General features: G+C 39.4%; 2 protein-coding genes across 5 annotated transcripts in view; one reads left to right on the top strand and one right to left on the bottom strand.

Moving 5' to 3' along the window:
* On the top strand, nucleotides 1-23,020 carry rai2 (retinoic acid induced 2). 2 transcript variants are annotated; one of them, XM_082145605.1, is made up of 2 exons: nucleotides 1-315; nucleotides 18,019-23,020. In XM_082145605.1, the coding sequence occupies exon 2, from the start codon at nucleotides 18,098-18,100 to the stop codon at nucleotides 19,790-19,792; it is 1,695 nt and encodes a 564-aa protein (XP_082001731.1). In that variant the 5' UTR covers nucleotides 1-315; nucleotides 18,019-18,097; the 3' UTR covers nucleotides 19,793-23,020. The 2 variants fall into 2 exon arrangements, with proteins under 2 accessions (XP_082001731.1, XP_082001732.1); XM_082145606.1 differs by lacking the exon at nucleotides 1-315 and adding an exon at nucleotides 367-1,589.
* LOC309480879 (polycomb protein SCMH1) overlaps nucleotides 22,906-27,790 on the bottom strand; it is a 39,374-nt gene continuing 34,489 nt past the window's right edge. For 2 of the 3 annotated variants that reach the window (XM_082145571.1, XM_082145572.1), the window contains exon 15: nucleotides 22,906-27,790. In XM_082145571.1, the coding sequence (XP_082001697.1) occupies nucleotides 27,665-27,790 (126 nt within the window). In that variant the 3' untranslated portion in view covers nucleotides 22,906-27,664. The other variant, XR_014199802.1, reaches the window with a different exon arrangement.

The raw sequence follows: 27,790 nt of genomic DNA, 5'->3' as shown, positions 1-27,790 counted from the left end.
GAGAGAGAGAGAGAGAGAGTGTGTGTGAGAGAGAGAGAAAGAGAGAGAGAGCGAGAGGATCCCGGCCAGCGGCTCCAGACGAGCGTCACACAGACACACTCGTCGCTCTTTACGGTGAAACGCGCGACAGGCCTGAACCCTCCACCGTAAACCGACACACAGAGAGGATCATCTGCGGCTCTTTATCAGAGGCTCATGAAGAACAGACGAACCTTTTCACAGGAGACGAGTGGCTAATGGCAGCGATCGAGCGGGTGACCGGGAAGAAATCGAGGAAAACCCAGAAATAACGCGCGACAATATATTCATTCCGAGGTAACGAGTGATTCTTTCATATGTGTGTGTGTGTGTGTGTGTGTGTGTGTGTGTGTGTGTGTAAATGTGTCAGTGTTCAGTTACGGGCGGGTTTAGTGCATTGGCATTATATTGCATTGCATTGCTTTCTTCTCTTCATACGAATATATAGCGATATAATAATACAGTACATAATGTCTATCCAATAATAGGGTGTCGTTGGGTAGAGAAACACACATGACACCCGATGGAAACCCGTCGGGCTCCCGCACAGGTGCTCGCGCATCTCTCGTGGATTTAAAGGGATTTTGAACAGCTTAAGGTCGTTAGTATATCCCTATACTCAATTATCCCGCGTAGTAGGTTAATAATAATGTGGATAAATGTTCCTTTGAAAGGTTTATGCCGCCCTGATCGACTGCGTTGTTGAAATAACAGGGATGATGTTGGTCTTAAAGGGACAGTTCACCTAAATTAAAAATACTGGTATTATTTACTCACCCCCATGTCGTTATAAACCCCTTCAGTTTTCTTTCTTCTGTGTAACACGAAAGCAGAACATTAGCCGAATGTCATGGGTGGATGAGGACTGGAGCTGTCAAGGGCAAAATGGACGAAAAAACACCAGTAAATGAATCTCTATATATATGTTAAATCTCCCGATTGCCATTCTGTGGCTTTGTGTAAGCAACAGACTGAAATTTACATTATATCCTACCATAATTCTCAAAGGTTTCCATGTAAAATGAGATTTTTAATTTTGGGTGTACTGTTTCTTTAATGTGAATGCCTCGGGGATTGTGAGGTCAGATATGTTTCCAAATGGATGGGGAACACAAGAACTCCCCAGTGAGGGATATTGGCATAATTAGATAGTTGTGGTACAAGCTCTTGATCTGGAGATTTAAAACCGTTTTGACATTTTGTGCAGCGGTGTTGAGGATATAGAAATGCTTTAAAAGAAGAAAATCACTTTGCTGTATTGAGAATGAAATCTCATTTGGGGTTTTTCTCACTTCATGAGTGACAAAGAGGCATCTTACAAACACATTTAGATGTAATAAAATTACACTGTGCATCAAATCAATAATAACAGCACTGTGAAGCTTCCTGAACAGCATTAAATGCTGAAACTCCCATTTCAAAGACACGATTATGATGTTACAGGCTCTAGTAATGTTGTTTCAGGATAACAAATGGAAGCGGAACTGCGTTCTTGACGAGGCTGTGACATCATAATGGAGCTGTGTGGTGTCCATGGTAACGGTGGAACTCTGGAGTGGTTTATGTCCTTGGTAACCGTTCCGTCGATTGAGTTAATCAATGCTTCCTCACGGACTCACACGTGCACTTTTAAAAGCATTCGGTCACGTTTGCAGGCCTGAAAGCTTTGGGGGTCAAAGCGAGGTTGGATTTTCTTGACCTTTGTGCACATGCATTCACAAATACAAAGAAAGACCAACCATCGTAAGTTCATTAAACTGGCCTGAAAGGAGTCGTTACCCCATCAGTATTCACACATTACACCTGTCAATACCCACTTCACTCTTCAACCAATTAGTGGATAATATATATATGGGCAAAAGTGATGTCCAGCCTAGGAAAATTGACATCTTCACTCTTAAATATTATTACATTTGAACTTGTAATCATATTGCGTAGTTGTGCTTGAGTAATCTGTCGTATTTGTGATGATCATAATAGTATTTGTGAAATTGTGCGACAATGTTTGTCCAGGCTGTTATACAAAGAAATGAACACACATGCAAAAACAAGAGAGAATCAAGCATATATAATAACTGATTATGCTGTAGTCGATGTATGCTTTGTTTTTCTATGCATAGTAAAAAATAAAATAAGTTGCTGTAGTTTGCATTTTTTTGCCAAATAATTTTGACAGATAAATACCTTAACCAAGTTATAAATATAAAATATTTAAAAAATATTAAATATTTTCCTCATATTTTGATGGTTTATCAATTTTAGGGTCATTTAAAACAAATATCACTTTTGTCCACAACTGTAAATTTTAAAAAAACTATTTTTTTCGTCATATTTATACATGCATTTGAGCTGGGCGATGTATAGAATATTCACAATATATTAGCAATGGAAAACTCAATGCAAAATTCAGAATATTGCAATAATAGTAATGCATTTATTTTGCTGTTAAGTTTCCAAAACGTGAGACTTTCATTTATATATATAAATTTTTTTTTAAAGTAAAAATAGATACAGATATTGCTTTTTTATTGCTGTTATATTGGTCCAGTTAAAAACAATACAATAAATTAAAATTATATAGTTCATGTTAATTTAGTGAAAAAACAATTCTTTGATAAATATACCTAGATTTGTACTGTATTCGGCTTGCACTGAACATATTGACTAGTAGCTCAATCATGGAGCTGTTTTTAAGTGTATTGTCAAAAGGGCAAATATAACTCTTTCCGACTGTATTTCCCTGCCCTACTGTACATATCTGCTAAACCTCAGCGAACAGAGAGAGAGAGAGAGAAGAGGATCCGTGTAATTCCCGACTAGTGTCCTAATCTTATTTTAGGCTTTGAGGCACGAGCGAGTCTCTCAGGAATGTCCCGTCGCCGGCGTCAGACTCTCTGTCTTCTGGCTCGAGTCTTTAAATGCAGGAGGAGGCGGAGCTTCACGTGTGTCAGTGAACGACCACAGATTATTATTATTATATGCAAGTCTTAGTAGGAAAAGAGCTGTATAATGAAACCCACACCGCTCTTGGTCTCAGTAAATCTCACTTAATGCATTTCTCTTACTGAAGTGTTTTTGTCCTTAAAGGAATAGTTCACTTAAAAATGAAAATTCTGTCTTCATTTACTCACCCTTATGTTTTTTCAAACCTGTATGAGTTTCTCTCTCCTGCTGAACACAAAAGAAGATATTTTGAAGAATGTTGGTAACCAGACCGACATTTCCATAGAAGGAAAAAAAATACTATAGTCATATAAGTCAATATATATGTCAATATAAGTCAATGGGGTCCAACAACTGTCTGGTGACCAACATTCTTCAAAATATCTTCTTTTGTGTTCTGCAGGAGAAAGATATTTGTACAACTTTTCATTTTTAAGTGAACTATTCCTTTAATGTCAGTCGCAGTATAAATTCATCTATATTAAATTCAATTCTCTCTCTCTGTATTCAGCATCACACAGTGAGCAACATTAACAGTGGTTGCTAGGGCATTGTTCCGCAGTTGTTAAGGTCTTCCAGGTGGTTGCCAGGGTGTTCGGAGTGGTTGCTAGGACATTGCTAATGCAGTTGCTAAGGTCAAATTCTTCTTCCGGGTGGTTGCCAGCGTGTGCGGAGTTGTTGCTAGGTCATTGCTCTGTGGTTGTTAAGGTCTTCCAGGTGGTTGCCAGGGTGTTCGGAGTGGTTGCTAGGACATTGCTAATGCAGTTGCTAAGGTCAAATCCTTCTTCCAGGTGGTTGCCAGGGTGTTTGGAGTGGTTGCTAGGTCAATGCTCTGTGGTTGTTAAGGTCTTCCAGGTGGTTGCCAGGGTGTTCAGAGTGGTTGCTAGGACATTGCTAATGCAGTTGCTAAGGTCAAATTCTTCTTCCGGGTGGTTGCCAGGGTGTTCATAGTGGTTGCTAGGTCATTGCTCTGCGGTTGTTAAGGTCATCCAGGTGGTTGCCAGGGTGTTTGGAGTGGTTGCTAGGACATTGCTAATGCAGTTGCTAAGGTCAAATCCTTCTTCTGGGTGGTTGCCAGGGTGTTCGGAGTGGTTGCTAGGTCATTGCTCTGTGGTTGTTAAGGTCTTCCAGGTGGTTGCCAGGGTGTTCGGAGTGGTTGCTAGGACATTGCTAATGCAGTTGCTAAGGTCAAATTCTTCTTTCTGGGCGGTTGCCAGGGTATTCGGAGTGGTTGCTAGGTCATTGCTCTGTGGTTGTTAAGGTTTTCCAGGTGGTTTCCAGGGTGTTCAGAGTGGTTGCTAGAGTATTGCTAATACAATTGCTAAGGTCTTCCGTATGGTTGTTAAGGTGTTCAGAGTGTTAAGCATGTTGCTATGAAATTAATACGATCGTCTGGGTGGTTGCTAGGGTGTTTAAGTCGTTGCTAGGACATCAATATGTATTTGCTAAAGGTGTCTAGAGTGTTTTAAGCATCTAGCTATGAAGAAGATCTGGGTGGTTGCTAGGGCCTTGCTATGCAGTTACAAATGTCACCTTCTGAGTGGTTGCCAGGGTGTTTTGGATGGTTGCTAGGGAATTGCCATGCCATGCAGTTGCTAATATGTTAAGAGTATTTTAAACCTGTTGCTATGAAGTTACTGAGGTTGTTACTAGGGTATTCTGAATGGTTACTTGGGCACTGATATGCTGTTACACTGATATGCTAAGGTGTTCAGAATGTTTTAAACCATTGCTATGAAGTTAAAATCTTCGGAGAGGTTGCTAGGGCGTTGCTATGTGGTTGCTAAGGTCTTCTGAATGGTTTCTAAGGCCTTGAAGCTGTTTGTCAAACACTCTGTCACAGCTTTCCCTTGTAATCAGTCAATGTTAAGTCTGAGAGACTGTACAGCATCATTCCACATACATCACTTCCTGTCACATATTTAATCCAGCATCACCTGATACAGTACAGAAGCGTTTAATTCTGTCATGTCCATTTCATGTGTAGTGAGATGGTCTCATTATTTCCTGTATAGATTCTACTAGCGACCTCTGACCCTGTTGTCATAACAGCAGGCTTGAGTTACCGTGCATGAGGCCCGTTTATCTGTTAATGATAACGAATGTATAGGGACGAGCGATCTGCTGTCTGCCACACTCAGATCACATTACCTCATATTTAATTAAAACGCCCCTATTTATAGCATCTGCCACCACAGTCCACTGGTGGAGCATCCCACTGATCTGAGACCAGAGCTTTTTATGTGTGCTGAAGTAAGATCAATCTTTTTTTTTAAACATTACATTTTTTAAAAACATTTAAATTAGAGATTAGAGACCGATAATCGGTATCGGCCGATAAAAGCAATTGTTTTCACTATCGGCCATCGGCATCAACACAAGTGACGTCACTCTTCAGATCAGCGAACCTTCATCTGTACCGCCTCTTTACGACTGTTTGCCCGTGTGTGTGTGTGTGTGTGTGTGTGTGTGGATCAAGTGTCTTGAAAAGTGAAGACGAAACATTTTGATCGCCCCCTGGTGGCTGGCTGCAGTATTGTTCATAAACCCCACCCTCTCCATGTAATCGAATGAGATTCAAGCCAAACAAAAAAATCCAATTAGCCTATGCTTCGAATAATTTTTTTACGAAGATGGTTTGTCATTTTAGGCCGTTCTTATCTGACGTTTGTTCAAGTGTTCATTTTTTCCAATCAGTTTGATTTTAGTTTTTAATTATTTGTGGGCAGGACTAGTGTCAATTTCGTTGACCACACCTATGACGAACAATGTTCGTTGACAACCTTTTTTCCATGACTAAGACGAGATGTTAACGAGACGACACCGTCATTAAACGATAACTGTGACTATAATCAACATGCAATATCGTTGACGAAACAAGACGAGACTAAAATGTAGTTAAAAAATCTAAACTTTATCAAAATCTTTGTTTTTGTTGAATAAAAAGAGGAGGGGAAAAACAAGCAAGTGGATTTTTTGCTTAAAGTCCCCCTGTAGTCAATCATTTTATCCCTTAATACTCATCTTTGATCACCAACATTTTTTCCTTAAAAAAACTTCTTCATTCCTTAAAATATCTTGAATGTAACTCGACACCCTTGCCTCATTTTAGTATAAGCGGTTCTATGAATATTCAAATGAGCCCCGCCTCCACTCACTCACTCAGCTCAGAGATCCACTGGTTGACGATCACACGTTGATCTGATTGGTTACAAGGTAGTTTGTGACGTCAGAAACACCAGCGATTTCAAAGCGTGTTTTTGAGACTGTCTTTGGTTCACTGCAGTTTTAAGGAGGAAATACTCAGCAATGGTGTTGACTTATGAACTTACACATGGTTTGTCTTAAAGCATATTAAAAACTCCACATAGACACATAAACAACATTAAAAGCTTGATTTTCACCACAGGGGGACTTTAAATGAAAGTGTCTGTGTTCCTTCACGAGCCTCTTGTGCCGTTTACTGCCATCAAACCTCAGTGATGAACTGTAATAAATCTAAACATGAATCTCGACCATATTTACAATTGTGGCTGCGGAAATAAAACATTTTTTGATGTTATTTTAATAGAAAAACATTAATGTAGTTTGGAATTATTGGATTATTAGGAATTCAAATTTTTGAGAGAAGTTTCTTGTTTTCCCAGTATGACAAATAGCCTATAATAAATCAGGAAACTAGATGAGGTCAAATAAATCATGCGTACGAGTCAACATTATCTCAGTTTGTGCTTATAGGTGAAAGTGCAATAATTCTGATGAAGTGTAAAAAAATAAAACTTTCAAATAACATCATTGCAATTATAATTTTGAGTAAAATAATTGTGATTATCAATTTAAACACAATGCAGCATGATGAAAATTTGAACGTTTTCAGTGACTAAAACTAGACTAAACAAAAACAGGACAAGGTTGCCTAAATATGATGATAACTAAAAAGTTGATACTGTGGCTCCACCTCACGATCACTACGGCACAGACTCGGCCTCCAAATGACGTAACCAGTGCCGGATCTTATCAGTTATTTGGCTTAATTTTTCTATAGTGGAAAGCAGTGAGTGGCTTTGTCCAGCCTCTGGTCTCTGTAATCTTCCTCTCGCGTCTGTCTGTCTCGGGCCGTGCCGGTCGGACACAAACACACCATTCATGCGCTGATAAGATCCACACGTGCAGCGCTGACCCTGAAGCAGAACCAGCAGGGGTGCGGGTCCAGTTTAACCAGAGCGATCACAGCGCTGATGTAGAACCAGTAAAGCCTGACAGTGTTTGCAATCTACAGAACGTCCAGCAGCATCTGCTTCTAGATTAAAATATTAGACACTCGAGATTGTTTGTTTGTTTTTTGTTCTGCCTTTTTTCGCCTTTGGCTTTTGGCTTGCTTAGTTGGGGACATTTAATTTAATATTCAACTATATATATATATACGACTGGTAAAGGGTGAATACTGGTAAAGTGGGACACTTTCTGATAATTTACCTTCTACATAATGTTTTATTATGATCCAAATGTCTTAGCCCCTCATATGATACTATTCTAAATGGCTTAAGAGCTCTACTCTACTATACTATACAGAATAAAAAAGACAGAAACATTAAACACAGGATGGATGACTCTTCCTCAAACACACACGGACCCCAAACCACATTTTTCCAGGCGCTACTGGCAAACTGGGACACCTTTAGTGGCAAACTGGGACACTTCAAACACATTAAATTGTTATTCAAATGTAGGCCCAATGAATTAAATACACAAAAACAATATAAACAACAACAGCAACAAAAATAATAAAAATCACTTTTTTTAAGGACGGGTGCAGGTACAGCAGATTCTGTCCACCCCTCCCTCCCTCCCTCCCTCGCCTGTCCACAGTATTGTGTATTGGGTTTAGTTTATTTCATATAAATGTAAAAAATAGAAATCTTCATAAACATTTCTTCTTATAGGCTAATTTTATCCACACAGGCTAAGTTTCATTTCTTTTTGTTGAAAAGTTTTTTTTGCAAATATTGCAAATGTCCCAGCAATCCAAGCTTGTATCCTCCATTTTTCTTGTTTTTTATTTATTTATTTTGTGTGGAATTGGCATTGTTTTTAAAAATCAGTTTACAATCTCTGTTGAAATATCTAGCTAGCTAACTAAATGTATGAGGGGCATACAAAAAGGGAACTCAATTCCCCCATTAGAATGACTTAAATGGCTGTCCCAGTTTAACAATACGCTATTGGCAAACTGGGACAGTGTCAAAATCACATAAATAAATAGTGTGTGTGACGTCACCCGTAGTGTTTCTGAAGAGCATTTTTGAAACCCAAAGTGGGCGGAGCCGGCGGTCGCCATCTTGGCTGCGCGTCACTCCCGGATAAACGAAAATGGGCAAAATGTCCCGTGACGTGAGGTCACGTGACGCTAACAGACAGCAGACAAACGGCTAGTAGTGAAATCGGCGGCAATCCACCTGTCACTCAAGTGGCCACGCCCTTAATTATGCAGAACTTTAAGGCTTAATATAATTTGCACGGATTATTAATAAAAAAAATCACCCCCCTCACAGTTTTCATGAAGGGCAAAATTATCTATACAGACCAAAACCACATTTTGTACCAGGCTGTAAACATGTTTATTTCTGCTGTAAAGTTGGGCATATTAACATGGGTGTCTATGGGATTGACTCTCTTTTGGAGCCTGTCTCTGGTGGCCAGTCGGTGAACTGCAGTTTAAGTCACTTCTGTGTTGGATTCACGAGAGAGACCGGAAGGTTGGGGAATCCTAAACGCATCTGTTGGTAGATTTTGTTCTGTTGCCTTTAAATGAGAGGAGACTTTGTACAGAGATGATTGTCAGTAGGCATTAAGTGCTCACCACACACACACACACACACACACACACACACACACTGCTCTTATTAGAGTGTGTTCTGCGAGTGTGTTTGAGTGGTGTTGGATGTACCACATGTGCTGTAGATCTGCGATGTAAGAGTCGCCCAGAGGCAATTCTGCCTATACGTTCTTCTTCCAGCCTCGCTGAAACACTTCCCAACCCATAAATCCCTTAGAAGTCTCAGACCGCGGGCATGAGGCGGCTGACCACGTCACACATGAATGCTGTTGTATTACGGGAAGACCCCACTGGAGCGATGACAAAGGGAGTTACACCGGACCCTTAATGGATCTTTGTGTGGACTTAATCAGTATCAACCAAAGAAAGGTTAATCTGATTGCTTAGCCAAGCTTCACTATTACTATAGTATTACTTTTTAAGCTGCATACCACTCATTTTTTCAGTCTTTAAAGTGTTATAATAAGCCATGAACCAAATCAACCAGCTGCGAGGTGAATCACAAGAGTACAAACTTTGATTTGATATACTTATGGATTAGGGATGCACAATATATTGGCCACCATTTCGGCCGATATCGGTTAATTTTTAATGTTATCGTTATCGGTCCGATAAGAAAATGTGGTCGATATATTAAAGCCGATAAATAATGTATTATTTCCTTCAGCTGAGACACTTCAGATGCGCACTGTTCAACATGATGGGTTTAAACGGCTTGAAATATGATTGGAGAAAAAAGTGCAACATTTGCAGCACAAATCTGTCATATCGGCTACATAAAATTATAACAAGAACATTTATTTGTGTGTTTGAGACATGGATTTTAATGGTGAGTCTTTTGTTTTTGTAATCAGGCTCTCAAAAATTATATAAAAATTTGGATTTAGATTTATCAGCCAATATATCGGTTATCGGCCTTAAGATATAAAGAATTATCGGTTATCGGTATTGGCCAAAATGTTCATATCGGTGCATCTCTAATATGGATAGATGGTAGATAGTTAGAACATAGAAACAATATATTTTGCATTATATGAATACTAATATTTAATTATTCTGAGAGCATAGGGAGACTGAGCTTCATGGGAGTGGACAGGCGATTTTAATGCAATTTTGTTGTCGCGATTCTCAGATTGGAGGACCTTTCTTTTCAGAATCATGGGTAATGTAGTTTTTCACCAGGAATTCCACCGTTGAACTAGCCTGGAAATCCAGACCTAAATCTGAAAGATTAATGGTCTGGCATCGACTAATGAAGATCGGCCAGCTTGAGGGGCGGCACCAAGCATGCATTTGAAAATCTCACTGCACGCAATTGGATAACTCTATGACCAATCACAACAATAAACCCCATACGCTTAGCTACCAGCAGAGCTAACTGGTAGATTAGACTCTTGCCATATCCGGTCGGCAAAACAGCAAAAACGTCCTTCTTGCAAAGGAAGGATTCGAGCGCCGTCTTCTGTTCCTCTTTTAGATAAAAAGCCAAGTCTAACTCGTTCATTGTAGCGGCCAAAGCCGTTTCAAACAACTGGTGTTCATCCATAGCCATCTTGCAATGTTTACTAGTGACTTCGACGTCACAGCGCTGTCGTCATCTCGCCCTCTGGCCCGCCTATATCAGATAACCCGATGTGATTGGTGCAGCTCAGATCGAGGGGCATATTTAATGAGCATCTTTACTCGACACCAGAGTAACTCGCAAAAACTAGCAAATTCAACTTGTGCTCTCGCGAGAACTCTGGATTACCAGGGTACCGTTGAACACGATTATTTAAAAAAGTTGAAATAGTGCGGGCTGACGGCTTCCTTCAACAGAAGCGTACAGGGCTCAACGCTAAGTTTCTTAAATATTTTTTTTTACTGTGGTTCACATTTTTACTTGTCCTACCAAACTTTTCACTGGCCCCACCACAAAAAAAGTAATTAATAAATAAAATAAAATTGCCTAGTTATTGTTTTCATTGATTTTGACTAATAACCTTAATAAATAAGGTTATGACACCAAAAACTACTCGCCTAACTCATATAAATTTCAAATATTTTGTCAGTAAACTGTCAGAAATAGCCTAAAACAAGAACAATAATGAAATTAAGAGCAATAGCACAAATAAATGCAACAGAAAATACATAGAAATAGTCATAACAGTAGTTTCCAGGTAGAGAACATGAATCAAATGTAAAATTACTGCATCACAGTCTTCACAGTATAAATAAATATAGATGAATCCTTAATAAAGTAACAAAAGTTGTTCAGTCACGAGCCGTGAGTCTTTTCTTGTCTGATTAACATTAGTGGCCCAGACAGCAGGTTTATTAGGCCACTGTCACTTTAAGAGCTGCACGGATCCAATATACTGATACACACGCCTTATATTCCTCTCCTGTTTATGTTCACTTAAGACATAACTGACTTTGTTTACGAGGATACCCTGATATATCATTGATTAACAACCTCTTAGCTCGCAGTAGGTCTATCTTTAAAGCTTTACAAGTTATCCTTCAAAATGAATTACATTATGGAGAAAATGAATGTGGTTTTACTTCCTGAAGCAGACTGTTGTACTCTACTGCTCAGTGTTAGGGTTAGTGACTGGAACAAACCACTAACCATCATTATTAAGCTTTGGCTAAACTGCTTTTCTAAGAAAATTGGCTTTTGGATGATAAAATAGCCCCCAAAAAACCCATAGACTTGCATTGATGGAGGGATCCAAGCCGTATCCACAGACCAGAGACCAGTTGCATTAGCTAAGCCACTGTGTTTTAGCAACTTTCCAATTAGACCAATCTACCATTTTTTTGTAACTGACTTTAAAAAGTTAGGAGCAGTCTTGATGAACAAAATTAGATGACTAACTTTTAAGACTAGTCTAAGCATTTTAGGGATGCACTGATATGAAAATTTTGGCCGATACCGATAATTCTTTATATTTGAAAGCCGATAACCGATACATTGGCCGATAAATCTAAATCCATAATTTTTGAGAGCCTGATAAAGTCTCTCCATTAAAAGCCACGTCCCAAACACACAATTATAATGTTCTCTTGATAATTTTATGTAGCCGATATGACAGTCTTAACTTGTTGCACTTTATCAAGAGAACATTATAATTGTGTGTTTGGGACGTGGCTTTTAATGGTGAGACTTTATCAGGCTCTCAAAAATTATAGATTTAGATTCATCGGCCAATATATCGGTTATCGGCTTTCAAATATAAAGAATTATCGGTATCGGGCAAAATTTTCATATATCATATTTTCAATTTTCAATTCTCCTTTCTGAAGTGATTCTAATCATATTTTAAGCATTTCAAAACCATCATGGTAAACATCTGAAGTGTGCATCTGAAGTGTCTCAGCTGAATCCATTATTTATCGCCTTTAATATATCGACCAATTTTTCTTATCAGGCCGAAAACTACAACATTAGAAATGAACATATATCGGTCGATACTGATACGGTGGCCGAGATATCGTGCATCCCTAGTTTGTGCAACCACTAACACACTAAAAAACCACTCTTTTTTGGTGGACCACTCCAACTGAAGTCTGTTGTCAGTCGAACTTGAGTCTACAACAGAAATCGGGTGTGAAAAACAGATTTGCACGGATAGTTTGATGTCTAACTGAATGTAGACCTCAGCTTCCTAGAGCTGAGAGACTTGTTAAGCTAGTGGAAACCTAACTCGGCTGATATCATTGGCAGATCAGCAGCGCTGAGATAAGACGACTGTGGTGTGTGTGTGTGTGTGTGAGATCAGGATGATGGCGGATTCGAGGATCATTTCTGGGGGAAACGGCAGCTTCGAGATTGATTTATTAGCCCTACGGTTGGCATGACAACAGCGGCCTGTGGATGGAATAGAAGATTGTTGCTAAATTGTTCCATCTGTTCCATTTTCCAGTTGTGGTTTCCCGGGGATTTGTCTTCTATTATTTGATAGATGAACTCCAGGATAGATTCCTCTTGATGAATGTTATCATATCAAGTCGAGTGTCTTACACTGTGTCCCATTTTAGACAATGGAGGTCAATCAAGAGCCTGTTGGATTGTGACATCTTCCATTATTACTTGAAATATACAAAAAATGTAATGTTATTCATTAGGGCTGGGTATCGATTCAGATGTTACAATTCGATTCGATTTCGATTCGCAAGCTCTAATTCGATTCGATTTCGATTCTCGATTCGATTTTCGATTTCGATTCTCGATTCGATTTTTCCAATTTCGATTCTAAATTAATTTCGATTCGACTCACTCAATGAATATTAAATACAAATCCTATATTTATTAAAAAAAGAAAAAGAAAAGAAAAAAAAGTGAACAAGTTTTCAAGTGTTTAATTAATAAAAAGAAATTAAGAGCTACAAACCTGTATATTAAACTCTTTTTATTTTAGGTACACTTGGGTACATTAAAACAGAACCCAACTCTATATTTCAAATGCATACAATGAATAGACAGGATTTTGATGCAAGATGAAAAATTGATGCTGAAAATTGGACAAGTCAGAACAGTCGCATGTCTTGATCAAACAGGTTAACAATCCTCACATAAACCCACATATAAAAACGTTGCATATAATATAATATGTGCCCTTCCTGTCTAACAGCTAGGCCATACAGATATTGAATAAAATGATCAAACAGTCTGTGTTGCATTAATTATAAATTATATATTGACTAATCAAAGTTACAAAAGTTCTTTATTCAAGAGCAGTGAGTGTTTTTCTCTGTTCTGTTCTCTTTGTTCTTTGATTAACTTAAATGACAGAGATAATTAGTGGCTACAGTGTACTGTCCCTTTAAGACCAGCCGCTGTTGACAGAGACGCGGAACTCACACGCGGACTCATTCTCTCACGAGGCACAACTCTTCACGTTCGTCATAAGACTGCTCTTATGTTATAAAGATACTCGACAAAAATACATTTTGGCATAATTGTGTGTGTTCTTCGTTCAAGCGCGAAAGATAATTCTATTCTGTGCTGTCTTGTGCGCACGCACGATATCATCGCAAGTTTTTCTGTCACAGTCACGACAGCATTTTGGCAGCATTTTGGTCATATAGCCTAATTGCGTATAGGCTTGTCATAGCGATTGCGATATGATTAAACGTGCAGCACTAATTGAGGTTATTTTATGATTTAGATAAAACTGCCATAAAATCTCACAGCATTAGCTATAAAATTGAGTTTGCAAGCCTATGAACAGTGGAGGAAAACTAATACATAAAGATGGAAAAAAATCGATTCTTGGCGTTTGAGAATCGATTTTGAATCGACCACATTTTAAAAAACGATTAATCGAAAAATCGATTTTTTTGCCCAGCCCTATTATTCATTTACAAATATTTATGTATTTATTTATTAAATGCATACATATTTATTGATTTAATAAATATTACATTAAATAAATGTGTGTATAATATATATATATATATAATTATAAATTGTATATATGTATATTATATATAAAATATTAAGTATTACAAATAATAATAAATACTTTATTTATTAGAGGCATAACAGTGCACTCAATACTTTAAAAAAGCCAAAATAGTTAAACTGATATGTTTTTTTATATTATCATAATTACTTCTTATAAATATGGTAAACATTTAAGAAAAAATAATCTAAAATAATGAATTTAAAGTGAGTGTTATGCCAGTAATGCCCAAGTAGGATTGCTGAAGTCTAACCTCGAGCTCATGGCAGATCTGTCCGTGTCCGTGAACATTCGATGATTCCCGTCTAGACAGTGTTAATCATCACATTCCAGATCAGACCGGCATCAAAGCTCAAACTTCACTTCACTTGATCTGGACGAAACACTTCCAGTAAACACTCTCATCGCAATTCAAAGTTTCACATCTGTTTCTGCCTTTTTTGCTTTTTCGTTTGCCAGCCACGGGCTTTTGTACTGACAGATAAAGTTAGTCATATCCTAAAATATTCATTAAGACATCTTGCTTTTGATATTTTATCCAGGTTATGTCTAAAAGGAAAAAAATTATGAAATATGTTATTAAATTGCAATCCTATTCTTAATTTTTTTTGGGGGGTGAAGATTAACCCAGACATTTCTTGCTAGTTTTCTCATTTTTACTGTTTATTGCATCACAACAGCATAGGCCTACTTAATTTAGCTTTACCGGCTCAGGAAACTGAATCTACAATCACATGAGAGCAATTTTCCAAGGTTTTGTTGCTGTGACCTTTGAGATGCCGCAGCAGCAGATGGTGCGTTTGGTGGCTCTTTTATCTGTATTCTTAGGTTACTGTAATGTTTTTAGCTGATTTAGTGTAGAGATCTCTCCGATCTCACCTCTTGCTGGGAACACACACACACACACACACTCTTGTGCTTCTGTAATGCTGTTTGCATTAACCGCCTCACACTGCCGGAATCCGTCGGCCCACAGAAAGCCCATCTGGAACACAGTATCTCAGAAACAAATCACGCCGAGGGTTTGGTGACGCACCTTGTTGGCTTTCCAATGGTAGATTGTAATTTATCGACTTTTATCCCAGCTCAGGATTTATTTCCAAGTTTTTGGCTGTTCCTCTCATGGACTGTAATTGGGTAGCATTTGAAGCATGTGCTTGTTTTCCAAAGACTTCAGCAAAACACACTGTTTTGAGCCAAGCTACGTCACTCAGCGCCTTTGGCATGGAGAATACGGAAACTAAGACTAATGTTAATTTACTTTTTTTTTTTTCATAAACTTTAATTCGTTTTCTAATAAGGCATATACTTCAAGCATGAGGTCTGAAGAGGATCAAATCAATCAAATACACTTTTGACCGATACTGGACAAATAAATGTATCTAATTAATTGCAAACTTTGAGTCAAATTTTACATTTGAAAGTCTAGCCTATATAAGACCAGCTGGAAATGATCAAACTGGTCTTGTGTGTTGTACTGATATGCATCTTTGACCACTTTACATTATTTTGTGTATATTTGATCCTCTTCAGGCCTCATGCTTGAAGTTGAATGCCTTGTTAGAAAACGAATTAAAGTTTATGAAAATCAAGCTTGAGGTCTGAAGATGATCAAATCAATCAAATATATACACAAAATAATGTAAAAGTCGTCAAAGATGCGCATCTCTACAACACACAAGACCAGTATGAAGTGATCATTTCCAGTGGGTCTTAAAGGCTTCCAAATTTTCTGAAATTTGACTGGATGTTTGCAATTAATCATATACATTTGTACACTACCGTTCAAAAGTGTATAATGTTCATCAGCGCACTCATCTTAGTCTACAAAGACTGTTATTTTGCATTTGCATTTTGATGGAAGGTCAAGTGCATTGAATTGTAATAGGTTTCCCATACATATAGAGCATTATATGCACAAAATATGCTTCAAGAATATAGTTTGAGACACAAAATAATACAGGGCAGTTTATTAAGTCTCATGGTCTGTTCTTGGATCAGTTTTTCCAAACAGCAGGACTCAACAATTGAGGGTTGATTTAGGGTCGGTGAGAAGCACTGTCACGGGGTAATCGGAGAGGAGCAGATGTGTCGAGGTCGTCTGCTTCCTTATCTGACTTTTTCCACTGTTCTTTCTGTCTGTTTGGCAATGGAAATTCACAGAAGTGGTTCTGTAATTCACCCTGGGACACAGTTGGTCCTAAATCAGTTGGCAGCTTTCTTTTGTTTCGCAGCTTGCCTGAAAAAATGCAGATAAGGCCGTTCTTGTGCGCTATGAGTCTGCCTTTAGCCTTCATCAGCAGTGCATTTATATTTTTGAACGATTTATTTGTGGATAAATACACTTATATAATTTTGGAAACAGTGCCAATAAAATCATACGTTGATGAAATGTTTTTGGTAGTGAAAACAACTGCAAAAGTTGGTTGTAGTGTTGTTTGTGGTTGATGCATGTGTTCAGGTCATCCTGTTAGCATTCGAAAAATGTTGCAATGCTTAATGGGTAGTTAGCGCAGCCCAAAATATGCTGCTTTGAAAGAGTCTCCCTGTTTCTGCGTCCCTTGATCTCTCTTCCCTTACACTATCCTCTTGCACTTTCCTTTTCTCTCTTTCCCTCCCTCGTTTCATTTCTTCCCATTTCTCTCCTTTTTCTTCAAGGTACTCTTGCGTTCCTTCTTTCTGTCTCTCTGGCGTTCTTCCGCTCTCTCTGTGTTTGCCAGAAGGAGGTTCACTTCGTAGTCTTGGCAGCATTTTGTGTAATAAACTCCACACTAACGCTGGCTCATAAACAAATAAACCCAGGCACTCTGCGACGTAATTTCATCAAATCCTCCCCCGTGCTCTCTTTGCTCTCCTACCACGCCAGCGAAGCCATCTGTCTGTGCGAAAGGTTCTCAGTCTTTGTAAACTCTCCTCTGGTGTCTCCCATAATTTTGTATTTGTGTCTGCGATTCCACTCTCGTGTCATGACATCATCCTGAAAGCTTAAAGCTCTTTTGTAGACAAAAACAGATGGCCGAACTTTCAGCTGGAAAGAAAACAATGGCTCTTTAGTGCCTTGTTAGCTTTGGGTATTAAGTTGTAGTGGACAGGTAAGGATATAACAGATTAAAAAGGTTTACCAACAATTACTACGTTGACTATTGTGGTTTACAACGATACATTGGTAACCCTTTACAGTAAGGTTCATTAGTTAACCTTAGTTAACAAGAACTAAGAATGAACAATACTACAGCATTTATTAATCTTAGATATTATTAGTTTCAACATTTACTAATACGTTATATTCTCAGCTCAACTCAACTGTTATTTATAAAGCACTTTCAAAACCATTGGAAAGGACCAAAGTGCTGTCCATAAATAGTAAATAACTCTAAAATACATAGAAACATATAATAACATCAAAGAAAATCATACAACCAATCACTCACAGTTCTCAGACCTAATTAAATGCCAAAAGCTTGATAAAATAAGTCTTTAAGTCCTTTTTAAAAGTATCCATGCTTGGTGAGGATTTTAAAGATAATGGCAACACATTCCCAAGTGCAGTTAGTAAATATACGTTACATTAGTTAATACACTGTGAAGTAACACAAACAAACAATGAACAGCTGGATTTTTATTAACTAACACTGACAAAGATTAATAAATACTGTAACAAATGTAATCCTCATTGCTGGTTCATGTTAGTTAACATGCTAACCTTATTGTAAAGTGTTACCGATACATTTTGTCGCCAACTGCTAATCCACTTTTCCCATTTGATTCTAGGGTTTGTCCTTCCAACTGAAGAAAACCATGAAATCTGCCACTTACAGCACCTGAAAGAGATTTACATAATCAAGACGCAATGGAAGAGCCGTACAAAGATTCTGTAGCCGTAGACATGGCGAAGCCCCAGGAGGAGGCCACCAACACTGATGTAGTTGGGAAACTCGAAGGAGAAGCCACTCCAATGATTACAACCGAGACATGGAACGTCAGTTCTCCAACCATCACAAAACGATCCCTATCACCCCTGCTAACAATACAAGCCACCCCAATGGTGACCCCGGCTGCGGAGTCTCCCAATGGTGTCGCCCTAAAGGTTGCTACAACTGTGCTTCAACCAATCTGCTTGGGAGAGAGTCCAATGATGTTGCCCATCCTTGCTGGTCCAGCTGCCTCTCAAGTTGGACAATCAGGGACAACTTCATATCTAATGACTAGTCAAGGTCCTGTATCCCTACCTCTGGTCTTGGAACAACAAGTCCTCCAACATTTGAATCCTCAGTTACTTCAACAAACAGCAACTTGTCCTCTCCCACTACAGAACAACATACTGTGCCAGAACCCTTCCCTTGCTCTCGGACCACCTCCAGTCCTTGACCAGAAAGGCTCAAATCCAGTGTTGGATACTAGTCTACTGACTCTTCTTCAGAACCCTAACTTTGCAGCAATCTTGCAGGACCTCTTCCCTGGCCAAGGGAACTCTTCGCCCGGTTGTCACCAAGCGTCTTCCCCGCAAGTAGACCTCGCCTCTGCGTTTCTTTCTCCTCCGCCTCTTACACACCCCTACATTTCTCCACTAGCCTCTCTGGTGCCTCCAGCCACCCTCCTCGTGCCCTATCCTGTTGTGATCCCACTTCCAGTGCCTCTTCCAATCCCAGTGCCAATTCCAGTCCCGGTCTCCATGTGCAAGGACTCAAAGATTGAGGTAGACTCCCCTAAACCGGCCTGTACTTCGAGCAAAAGCACACAGACGTCACCTAGTGACATCTCCCCTCATTTGACATTAGCCAACAGGGAAATGGCACTAGTCCAGCAACCTTTTCCCTCTTGCTCGTCCCCTGTAGCGACAGACGGAGAAGTGCTAGACTTATCCATAAGGGCGCCTCAACCGTCAACGCATGTTGATATTCCTCAAGGGATCCAAGCGTTTCAGCAAGACAGTGTCCTTGATTTGTCTGTACCTAGTATAAGAAAGACATGCATCAAGTCTTGTAGCACGTACGGGCCACTGGCCCCAGAGCGGGAGAGATTGTGTCACATTGGGGACGATGTTAGGAACGGGGCTTTGGCTCTTGGGGTTCTTCGACCGGAAGATTGCACGCCGAAGCTAGATACCAAGTTGCTGAGTGGTTTAGCATCTCTAGAGTTCAGCAGACAGCACAAGTGGGTTGTAGATAGCGGTCATGGTAGCGCTATGGCTGAAGCTGTACATAACTCTGCGCTCTCTGGAAGCGGCAACATCGAGATCGTCAGCACGTCGCAGACTGCCAAAGTCATTGTGTCGGTCAAAGACGCCATGCCTGCCATATTCTGCAGCAAGCTAAAAGGATTGTCAGGCGTTTCTACTAAGAACTTTTCCATTAAACGTGACTCGAGTCAGGGGGGATTCGCAACACTGCCCAGGATCCCGGGGGATCAGCGAGGAGAATCAAGTGACCCGCTCAAAAAGATCTCCAAAAACAGGGGTATCAAACTGAAGAAAGTGAGCTCCCAGGAGATTCACATACTCCCCATAAAGAAGCAGCGACTGGCAGCGTTTCTACCCAGAAAATAACACATGCTCTTGCTTTCAGAGGGAGAAGGGAAAACCAAGGACATGGGCAAAGAAACAGCTACTGAGGTGTAGCTACTGTGAAAATAATCGGTCTGAGAAATGTAACCAGGGTATGATGATGCTAAATGCATTCCTGGCAGAAACAAGGCCTAAAGCTTGTTTTCCAAGCTGTCCATATGATTTAGACTGATTCAGGCTGCCTCTGGCCTGACATTTAATCCATTCATTATAAAGCATTCAGCTGAAGTCAACAGGATAATGCTCCAAGTAAAAGAACCAATCTGAACAAGCCAAACTGCACTACTACTGATATTCTTTAGCATTTGCAGCATTAATCGCCAGAATCGCTTCCCTTCCTATGCATTTTGATTTTGGTCACACATCCTCATGAATGATTCATCACACTTAATCTGCATTGCCATTAATATGCATGAGATCTGTTTTGAAACCTGGCCAGCTGTCAGTGAGAAACGCATCGTGTAGTGTTGCTGACAAATTCTCCTCTTGCTAATATGCTTCTTTTTTTTTTTTGCCGAACTCTTGCTCTCCCGTCGCTGTTTACACTTGGAGTGCAAGACGTTTCCCATTTTTGGTCCTAATGAACTGTAGAAGGGGGGAACCGTGACCTTTTGCTTCCCTAATCACTGTATTAATCAGTGGGGCATTGGAGCGGAGGATCCTCTTTGAAGAACAGGAGGGGTAAGCAGTTAGCATGGCAGCCTGATAATGACTTGGCAAAGCGCAGACCTCAGTTTCATTAAGTCTGATGATTGGAGGAAATGGTTGTCAGTAGCAACAAAGCATAGTTTTCATCATCCTCCCTTCAGGGGGGGGCAGAAAACCTCCCCCCACCCGCCCCCCAACCAAATTAAAACTAAATAATCATCAGGGGTTCGTCCCTAAACACAACAAATCTGAGTGAAATGGCTTATTAATGCTGTTTTTATGGCCGTGGGTTCAACTCCAAGTCATTTTTTAGATTATTGTCCGCCAGCTGTGTGAACACACACACACAAAGAGAGTTTAAGTTTTAACAGTGTACGGATTTTAATGGTCTTTATAACGATACCAACAGTGTTTTGGATGGTGAACTGACTAAAATGGACCGAAAGTGTTTAAAACTAAATCCCTTAGCAAGCATCATGGTAATTTTTTCAATCTCTACACATGTTACTGGTCTTATTGTGCAAGATTCATCAGTGTGTGTTATTCCACATGTTTTGTAATCGTTCATGACAATGAGAGGACTTTTATTGTCTTTCTGGGTGATGTCAGCAAGGTTGCACAAGCAATAGGCTAACATTAAAGCTATTCAGTCATTGTTTTAAGCTACTGTTGATAATAGATAATGCAGCAATTTAAAGCCAAGTAACATTACTGGACTATAGTTTTCCGCAATAATAGAAAAATAGAAAAAGTAAGAATATGGAGAGATGCTCTCGACCTTCAGTCCCAGTCAAAAGGCCTCTTCAAAAGTGTGTGCTGGTGATCTTTACAAGTAGGGCCGGCCTTCATTCTCACTCTTTTCTAATGGATAAAACCAAGTGCCACCCTACATTTACTGTTCATCTTTGATCAGATTTTTTCAAAAACAGATTGTGAATGCACTAAAATCGGTATTATTGCAGCTTTCATGTGGTTGTGATGTTTGGAGTTTGATGGATAGCGTGAGGGCGTGTATCGAACCGCAGGTTTCCACCCTCTCATTAACCTTCTGATCATCCCAGTTTAGTAATCAGCTTATTAAAACAGTTGACAGACACCAATCACAAACTGAAATTTAGCACCGTGAGCATGTCATAACTTAAACGAGATATCTATAGAGAGAGAAAGAAACTGTTTTAATCTGAGATTTTTGCATTGTGACATTATTATTTGTGACAAATTCATTTTCCCTCTAATAATTGTGTGTGTATGTGTATATTTACTACAAAATATTACTGTAATACAAATTTGTAAAATTTTGTACTAGTAAAACTTTAAATTTAAATATTGACTTTTTGTGCATTACAATAATGAGAATTTGGATGTGAAAATGCCTGGTGTTTATGATGAAAATAATATCACAATGCAAAAAACAGGCGTCATTTTTTTTTTTAAAGCAAAATCAAATGGCTTATTTCTGATAATTTTGGGGTGCAATATGACTTGCACGTGCTCTCGACAATTCACCCAAAATATTATTTCCGAACAACTTGAGTGAACTTAATAAATCAAATATTATTCTATAGCGAACATGTTACATACATTCCAAACATACGGTGTGTATTTAAAATAATTAACTGGTAACTTTTAAATGCAGCCACAACATCTGCCAGATGTAAGCTAAATAATCTTGATCTTGGGCTCCGGCCAAACCAAGATGAGTCTAATTTGGTCACAGATGAAGATTTAAGGAGCAATATAATGGATTGGCTCAGATGAGACTTTCCTTCAGGCCACTTTCAGCAGAACCGAAATGAGATCCTACACGCTCCCTCAGAATCGTCCATAGAGCGAGAGGAAAAAAAAAGGAAAATGAAAGTAATGAGCCAGGATTCATTTTGACTTGTCAGTGTGAAATGTGCTGACTCGTGTTTGTGTGTTTGTTTATTGGAATTCCTGCAAGGCGTCCGAGTTCAGGAAAGGTTTTCATGTCGAACTGATTGAACTTCCTCAAAAATAGCAGCTTGACAGATTTCCTCCATTTTCACACAGTTCACTCAAATATTGGTTTATACAAATAATACATTTGATGAACTGCTGTGCAATTTATTCCTTGTTTTTTTTCCTGTCAGTACTGAAGTGTGTGTGTGTGTGTGTGTGTGTGTGTGTGTGTGTGTTTACTGTAAAGCCTTAAATCATTTCCCGGCCGGCATGTGATTATATTTTCACTCTTCCCAGATCTACACGAAAGAAAAAAACAATCACCATCAGCATGAATACCAGAAGTTTATGAATAAACCATGACTGTTTCTATGATGTGAATTAATTTATGTGTCCGATGACCCTCCAACTCTTTTATACGTACTGAAATTTTAAGTATTGAATGTTTTTTTTTTTTTTTTTTTTTAACCATGAACAACTTTTGTAAATAACTGAATGGGTAAAAGAATGAAAAAAAGAGAGTCTGGTGATGTTTTAAATTATTTATTTATTATTTGTATCATTTAAAATGTCGAAAATGTGTATGTGACGAATGCATTAGCTTTAAAAATTTCATGATTAAAAACGTCTCTGGTATCAAGAGCGAAGCTTTGTTGTTTTTTTTCAGTTTTCGAACATTTCATGACAAGTATTGATATTCAATAATTTGCTTCATCTATATGGCACGACGTTACGAATACATCTGATTTTTTTTTTTTTTTTTACAAAAAAAAAAGTTCAACAAAGGAACAAGAATAATCTAAAACAATCACATTCACAACTAACTTGAAATGCTACGATACAAAAGATGGAAAAAAACCTGAGAAGTCTCAAAAGTAAAGCAAGGCAGTTTTTAAAATGGACATTTTCCTCCCGGTAAAAAGCGCTGGAAGGCAGTTCAAGATTCAACAACCAATCCGTAACGTATCGTCACATTTCCCACCTCCATATACAACGTGTTTTAGCTTAAAATATTTCTTCTCTACAAAAAAAATGTACATTCCTGTTGCTGAGTTTTATGGTTAAACCCATAATACACCATTGACGTCTGATCTATCAATGCAAGTGATAAAATATCAACATATAAACTTCAGGATTAAAGATGGGAGGCCAGTGCAAAACACACCGGCATTCACATTACATCAAATTCCCACTATTTTAGTGATATTTCTAATAGTTCAATGACACCCACAGCAATGCTTGACTGAAGTGTCTGTCAAATACTGTCCTCCGGCAGGTTGTGGACGTCCGCTTTTAACATCTCACCGTGACTCTGCAAACACTTCATAACACACACATATCAAACCCAAACATTCCCAAGATAAGAAGAGCTCGACGTGAAGGCCTCGGAGAAACATCGGGTTTCTGTAACAAAACGCGACACTCGTGACATGACAGATTCCCCCGTCCTTCGCTTCGTTAGAGAGGACTGGACCTTCTCTTCGTTAGAGAGGACTGGACCTTCTCTTCGTTAGAGAGGACTGGACCTTCTCTTCGTTAGAGAGGACTGGACCTTCTCTTCGTAACTGTGCGTTCACACCGGACGCGAATAGCGCGTCAAATTCGCGCCTGCCGCGTCTAGTTTGACGCTTGACCACTTTGTGTTAATTCGCGTGTCTAACGCGCGTAAAAACAAAAGTTTGAAGCGAAATTTACGCGCGTCAGAGGTGAAAGTTTTGGCGGCCATCTTTTTTAGATGTTTATCGAGCATTAGCGTTAGCATTAATCGAGAGAGTCACCGCTCGTATATGCTCTGGAGAGCAGAAACAGCTGCGTAGGGGACATCGTCGCTGTACTCGGGTCCACCAGACCCTCCGGAGGGTTTCAGGAGTTTCACAATTTGCTCCAGGAGCTAGGTTTGGTGGACATAACGGTGAGGACGCTGACGAGGACAGCGTAGGCCGTATAAGGCCTCGGCCTCGAGTGGTCTATGCCTGTCGAGCCCGCGCTCTACAGCCCGGCGCGAGGTTCACCCTTGCCCGCACCCACCTAATCTGTCATTTATTTTTGTTTTGATAATAAATGGAGCCAGCCTCCAAAAGTGAAACCTGTCCTGCGATTTTTTTTTTAGTTTGTATACACTAAATTGTATTTGTTGTCTTCACATTAGATTAATAATGTTTCATATAGATATGGAATAAATTGCATTCAATACAAAATGAGTATCTCTCATATATTGAAATCGAGTTTTTATGTGAAAGATTTGCTTTGTTGTGCATTTTAGTCATATTACAAAATAATTTATTGAGGCCAAACATAAAATAACATTATAAACTGTCACTTCACCACGTGACAGCAGCAAGCAGGCTCCTGATTGGTTAACGCGGCGCGAATTGACGCAGAAGTTCAGATTTTTCAACTCGGGCGGCAGACGCGAATTCGCGTCAAACACGAGAATGCACAAAAAGCACTACATAAAACATTCGCGCGTAACGCGCCAGACACTCAATTCGCGCGAACGAGGCGTATTCGCGTCTACCGCGCCGCGCTCTACGCCTCATTCGCGCCGCAGGAATTTTTTACGCGCGTAACGCGTCTTTGCATTGACTTAACATTGAAATCACTCGCGCCTGACGCGCAATTCGCGTCCGGTGTGAACGCACCATTAAGCCGCTTGTCCACCAGCGTCCGATCAATTTTTGTTCCGACGCGACGCCTGTGACGTTTTCGCTGCTTTTCGCGCCGGGAAAAATGTAAAAAAAAAATATGAAACCATAGCAACGGCCATACACAAATTCTCGCCGCCGAGTTTCCATTGGCTGCTGCCCCGCGTTTTGACGCTCTCATTTGCATAAAGTATCCACCGAGATACTTTTTTGCAGCGCCGCTGTTGACCAAATCGACGCGACGCGACCCATCATGCTTTGCGGGGGCGTTTTTGCTGCCTGACGTAGTTCCATAGGAAATGAATGGGCTTTGGCGTCGCGTCAGAAATCGAGACGCTGGTGGACAAGCGGCTTTAGAGAGGACTGGACCTTCGCTTCGTTAGAGAGGACTGGACCTTCGCTTCATTAGAGAGGACTGGACCTTCGCTTCGTTAGAGAGGACTGGACCTTCGCTTCGTTAGAGAGGACTGGACCTTCGCTTCGTTAGAGAGGACTGGACCTTCGCTTCGTTAGAGAGGACTGGACAACAAGCGGCAGAAGAAAAATACAGCAGACGGAAAACTACCACGATCATTTATAATCAGTGCTGTTCACTGATGCATTATGGGCTATACATTAAAGATGTACACATTTGAATTGCATGTAAAATTTCCATTCATACGGCTTTAACTTAAACTGATAAATCTGTGTATTTTTCAGTCATACATTAATAAAACAAGTCAGATTTCTGTAATGACCATTTTAAATACACAATAACCATATTTACAGTACTATGCATAAGTTTAGACACCCATGCTAAAGTTGACTAAAAAGAGGAATAAAAAAATCATCTTTTGGAAATTGAACTTAATGCCTTAATTGAAAAAATTTGGAAAAATCCAACCTTTAAGGACACCAATTTTCTTTGTGAATGAATAATGTGTCGTAAATAAATAAATGTTCTTCCTTAAAATACAGGGTGCATAAGTCTGGACACCCCTATGTTAAATTCCCATAGAGGCAGGCAGATTTTTATTTGTAAAGGCCAGTTACTTCATGGATCCAGGATACTATGCATCCTGATAAATGCATCGCCTTCACCATACCTAGAGATTGGCATGGAGTACTTTCCATAAGATCATCTCTCAATGCAAATCAAACCAGCTATTAGGCTAACTGAAATAAAACCATGCCAATCTCTAGGTATGGTGAAGGCTATGTGATGATGTGTGGCTATTTTAATTTCCAAAGGCCAAGGGAACTTTATCAGGATGCATAGTATCCTGGATCCATGAAGTAACTGGCCTTTAAGAATAAAAATCTGCCTGCCTCTATGGGAATTTAGCATAGGGGTGTCCAGACTAACCCTAACCCTGTATTTTAAGGAAGAACATTTATTTATTTACGATACATTATTCATTCACAAAGAAAATTGGTGTCCTTAAAGGTTGGATTTTTCCAAATTTTTTCAATTAAGGCATTAAGTTCAATTTCCAAAAGATGATTTTTTATTCCTCTTTTTAGTCAACTTTAGCATGGGTGTCTAAACTTATGCATAGCACTGTATCATCAACATGTCCAAGTCGTTTCAATCTCATACATTTGTACTAATTGACTTGTTCCACAGCCTGACATATTTTAAACATGTTTATACTTTTTAACTGGATACATTTTTCACACTTGAAAATGTGATTATTTAAAGAGAATCAGTTATTATTATTATTATTATTATTATTTTTATTTGAGTGCAGAAATCGTACCTGTTTTTGGTTCATGTATGACTGAAAATATAATCATTTTAAGTTTATTAGTTTAAAACTGTCCAAAATGGATTGAAATTATATATGCAACTCAAATTACGTAAATCTTAAATTTAGGCCTGAATATTGTACTGGTGTGTTTTACTACTTTGAGAACGTTATTCTACAACATTGTGTTTGAAATGGATGTGCGGAGTGAAAACTTTATGGATTTACACTCTTAAAATGTCATTTATGACCAAATATCTTGCAAAGGAAACTCTCTTCATTCGCTCACAGAAACAAGCTCGGGTTTTCTTAGGTCAAAAATAATAATTCTGCCATCATTTACTCACTGACTGTATGAAAACGAGCAGCATGAACATTCTTCGAAACGTCTTTTTTTTTTGGCGTTCGATGGAAGAAATGAAATCACGCGGGTTTGATGACAGAACTTTCATTTTTAGCGAACTTTTCCCGTGAGATCGTGAAAACGTGATGCGTGTAACTCGAATGCGAAGTGTTTGTTTGACGCCAACTATAAACACACAAACAAGACTTGCAAAGATTTTCAGTGGCACCTGTGAACTTGTAGGACGTCACAGGGAGGTAGAGCGATTAATCAGACTCAAAAACGGCCATTATCGATGAGATAATCGTCCCGTAAAGCCTCGGCATCTTTGGGGAGACGAGATGGCAGGAAGTGAGAGCTGACTTCCTGTTTGTTCCTGACGAGGAGGTTTGAGGTTCGTTCCCAGAGAGCGTAGCATCACTAGTGTTCCTCAGGTTGAACATGAACGTCCAGGAGAGATGGTGTGTGTGTGTGTGTGTTTATGGAGAGACGAGCGAGCAGCACACAGTGATTTCCCATCAGCCCCCTCTGTAGCAGCGTGTGTGTGTGTGTGTGTGTGTGTGAGTGTGCTTCACTGCTTCCCCTGCTTGAGTCTCTCGATGTGATGGCAGAGTTTGAGCGCTGGTCCCAGTTTCAGACCCATGTACTTCATCACCATGTCGCTGCGCAGTAACATCAGCGCTTTACCGTCGATCTC

Source organism: Leuciscus leuciscus (assembly GCF_965113295.1).
Source record: "Leuciscus leuciscus genome assembly, chromosome: 18".
Taxonomy (NCBI): Eukaryota; Metazoa; Chordata; class Actinopteri; order Cypriniformes; family Leuciscidae; genus Leuciscus; species Leuciscus leuciscus.
Note: the sequence above shows the minus strand (reverse complement) of the source record. Positions and strands in the feature narration are given on the sequence as shown.

Bases quoted from the DNA above. Each gene is read 5' to 3' on its own strand.
- rai2 (XM_082145605.1), top strand. From the start codon at position 18,098: ATGGAAGAGCCGTACAAAGATTCTGTAGCCGTAGACATGGCGAAGCCC.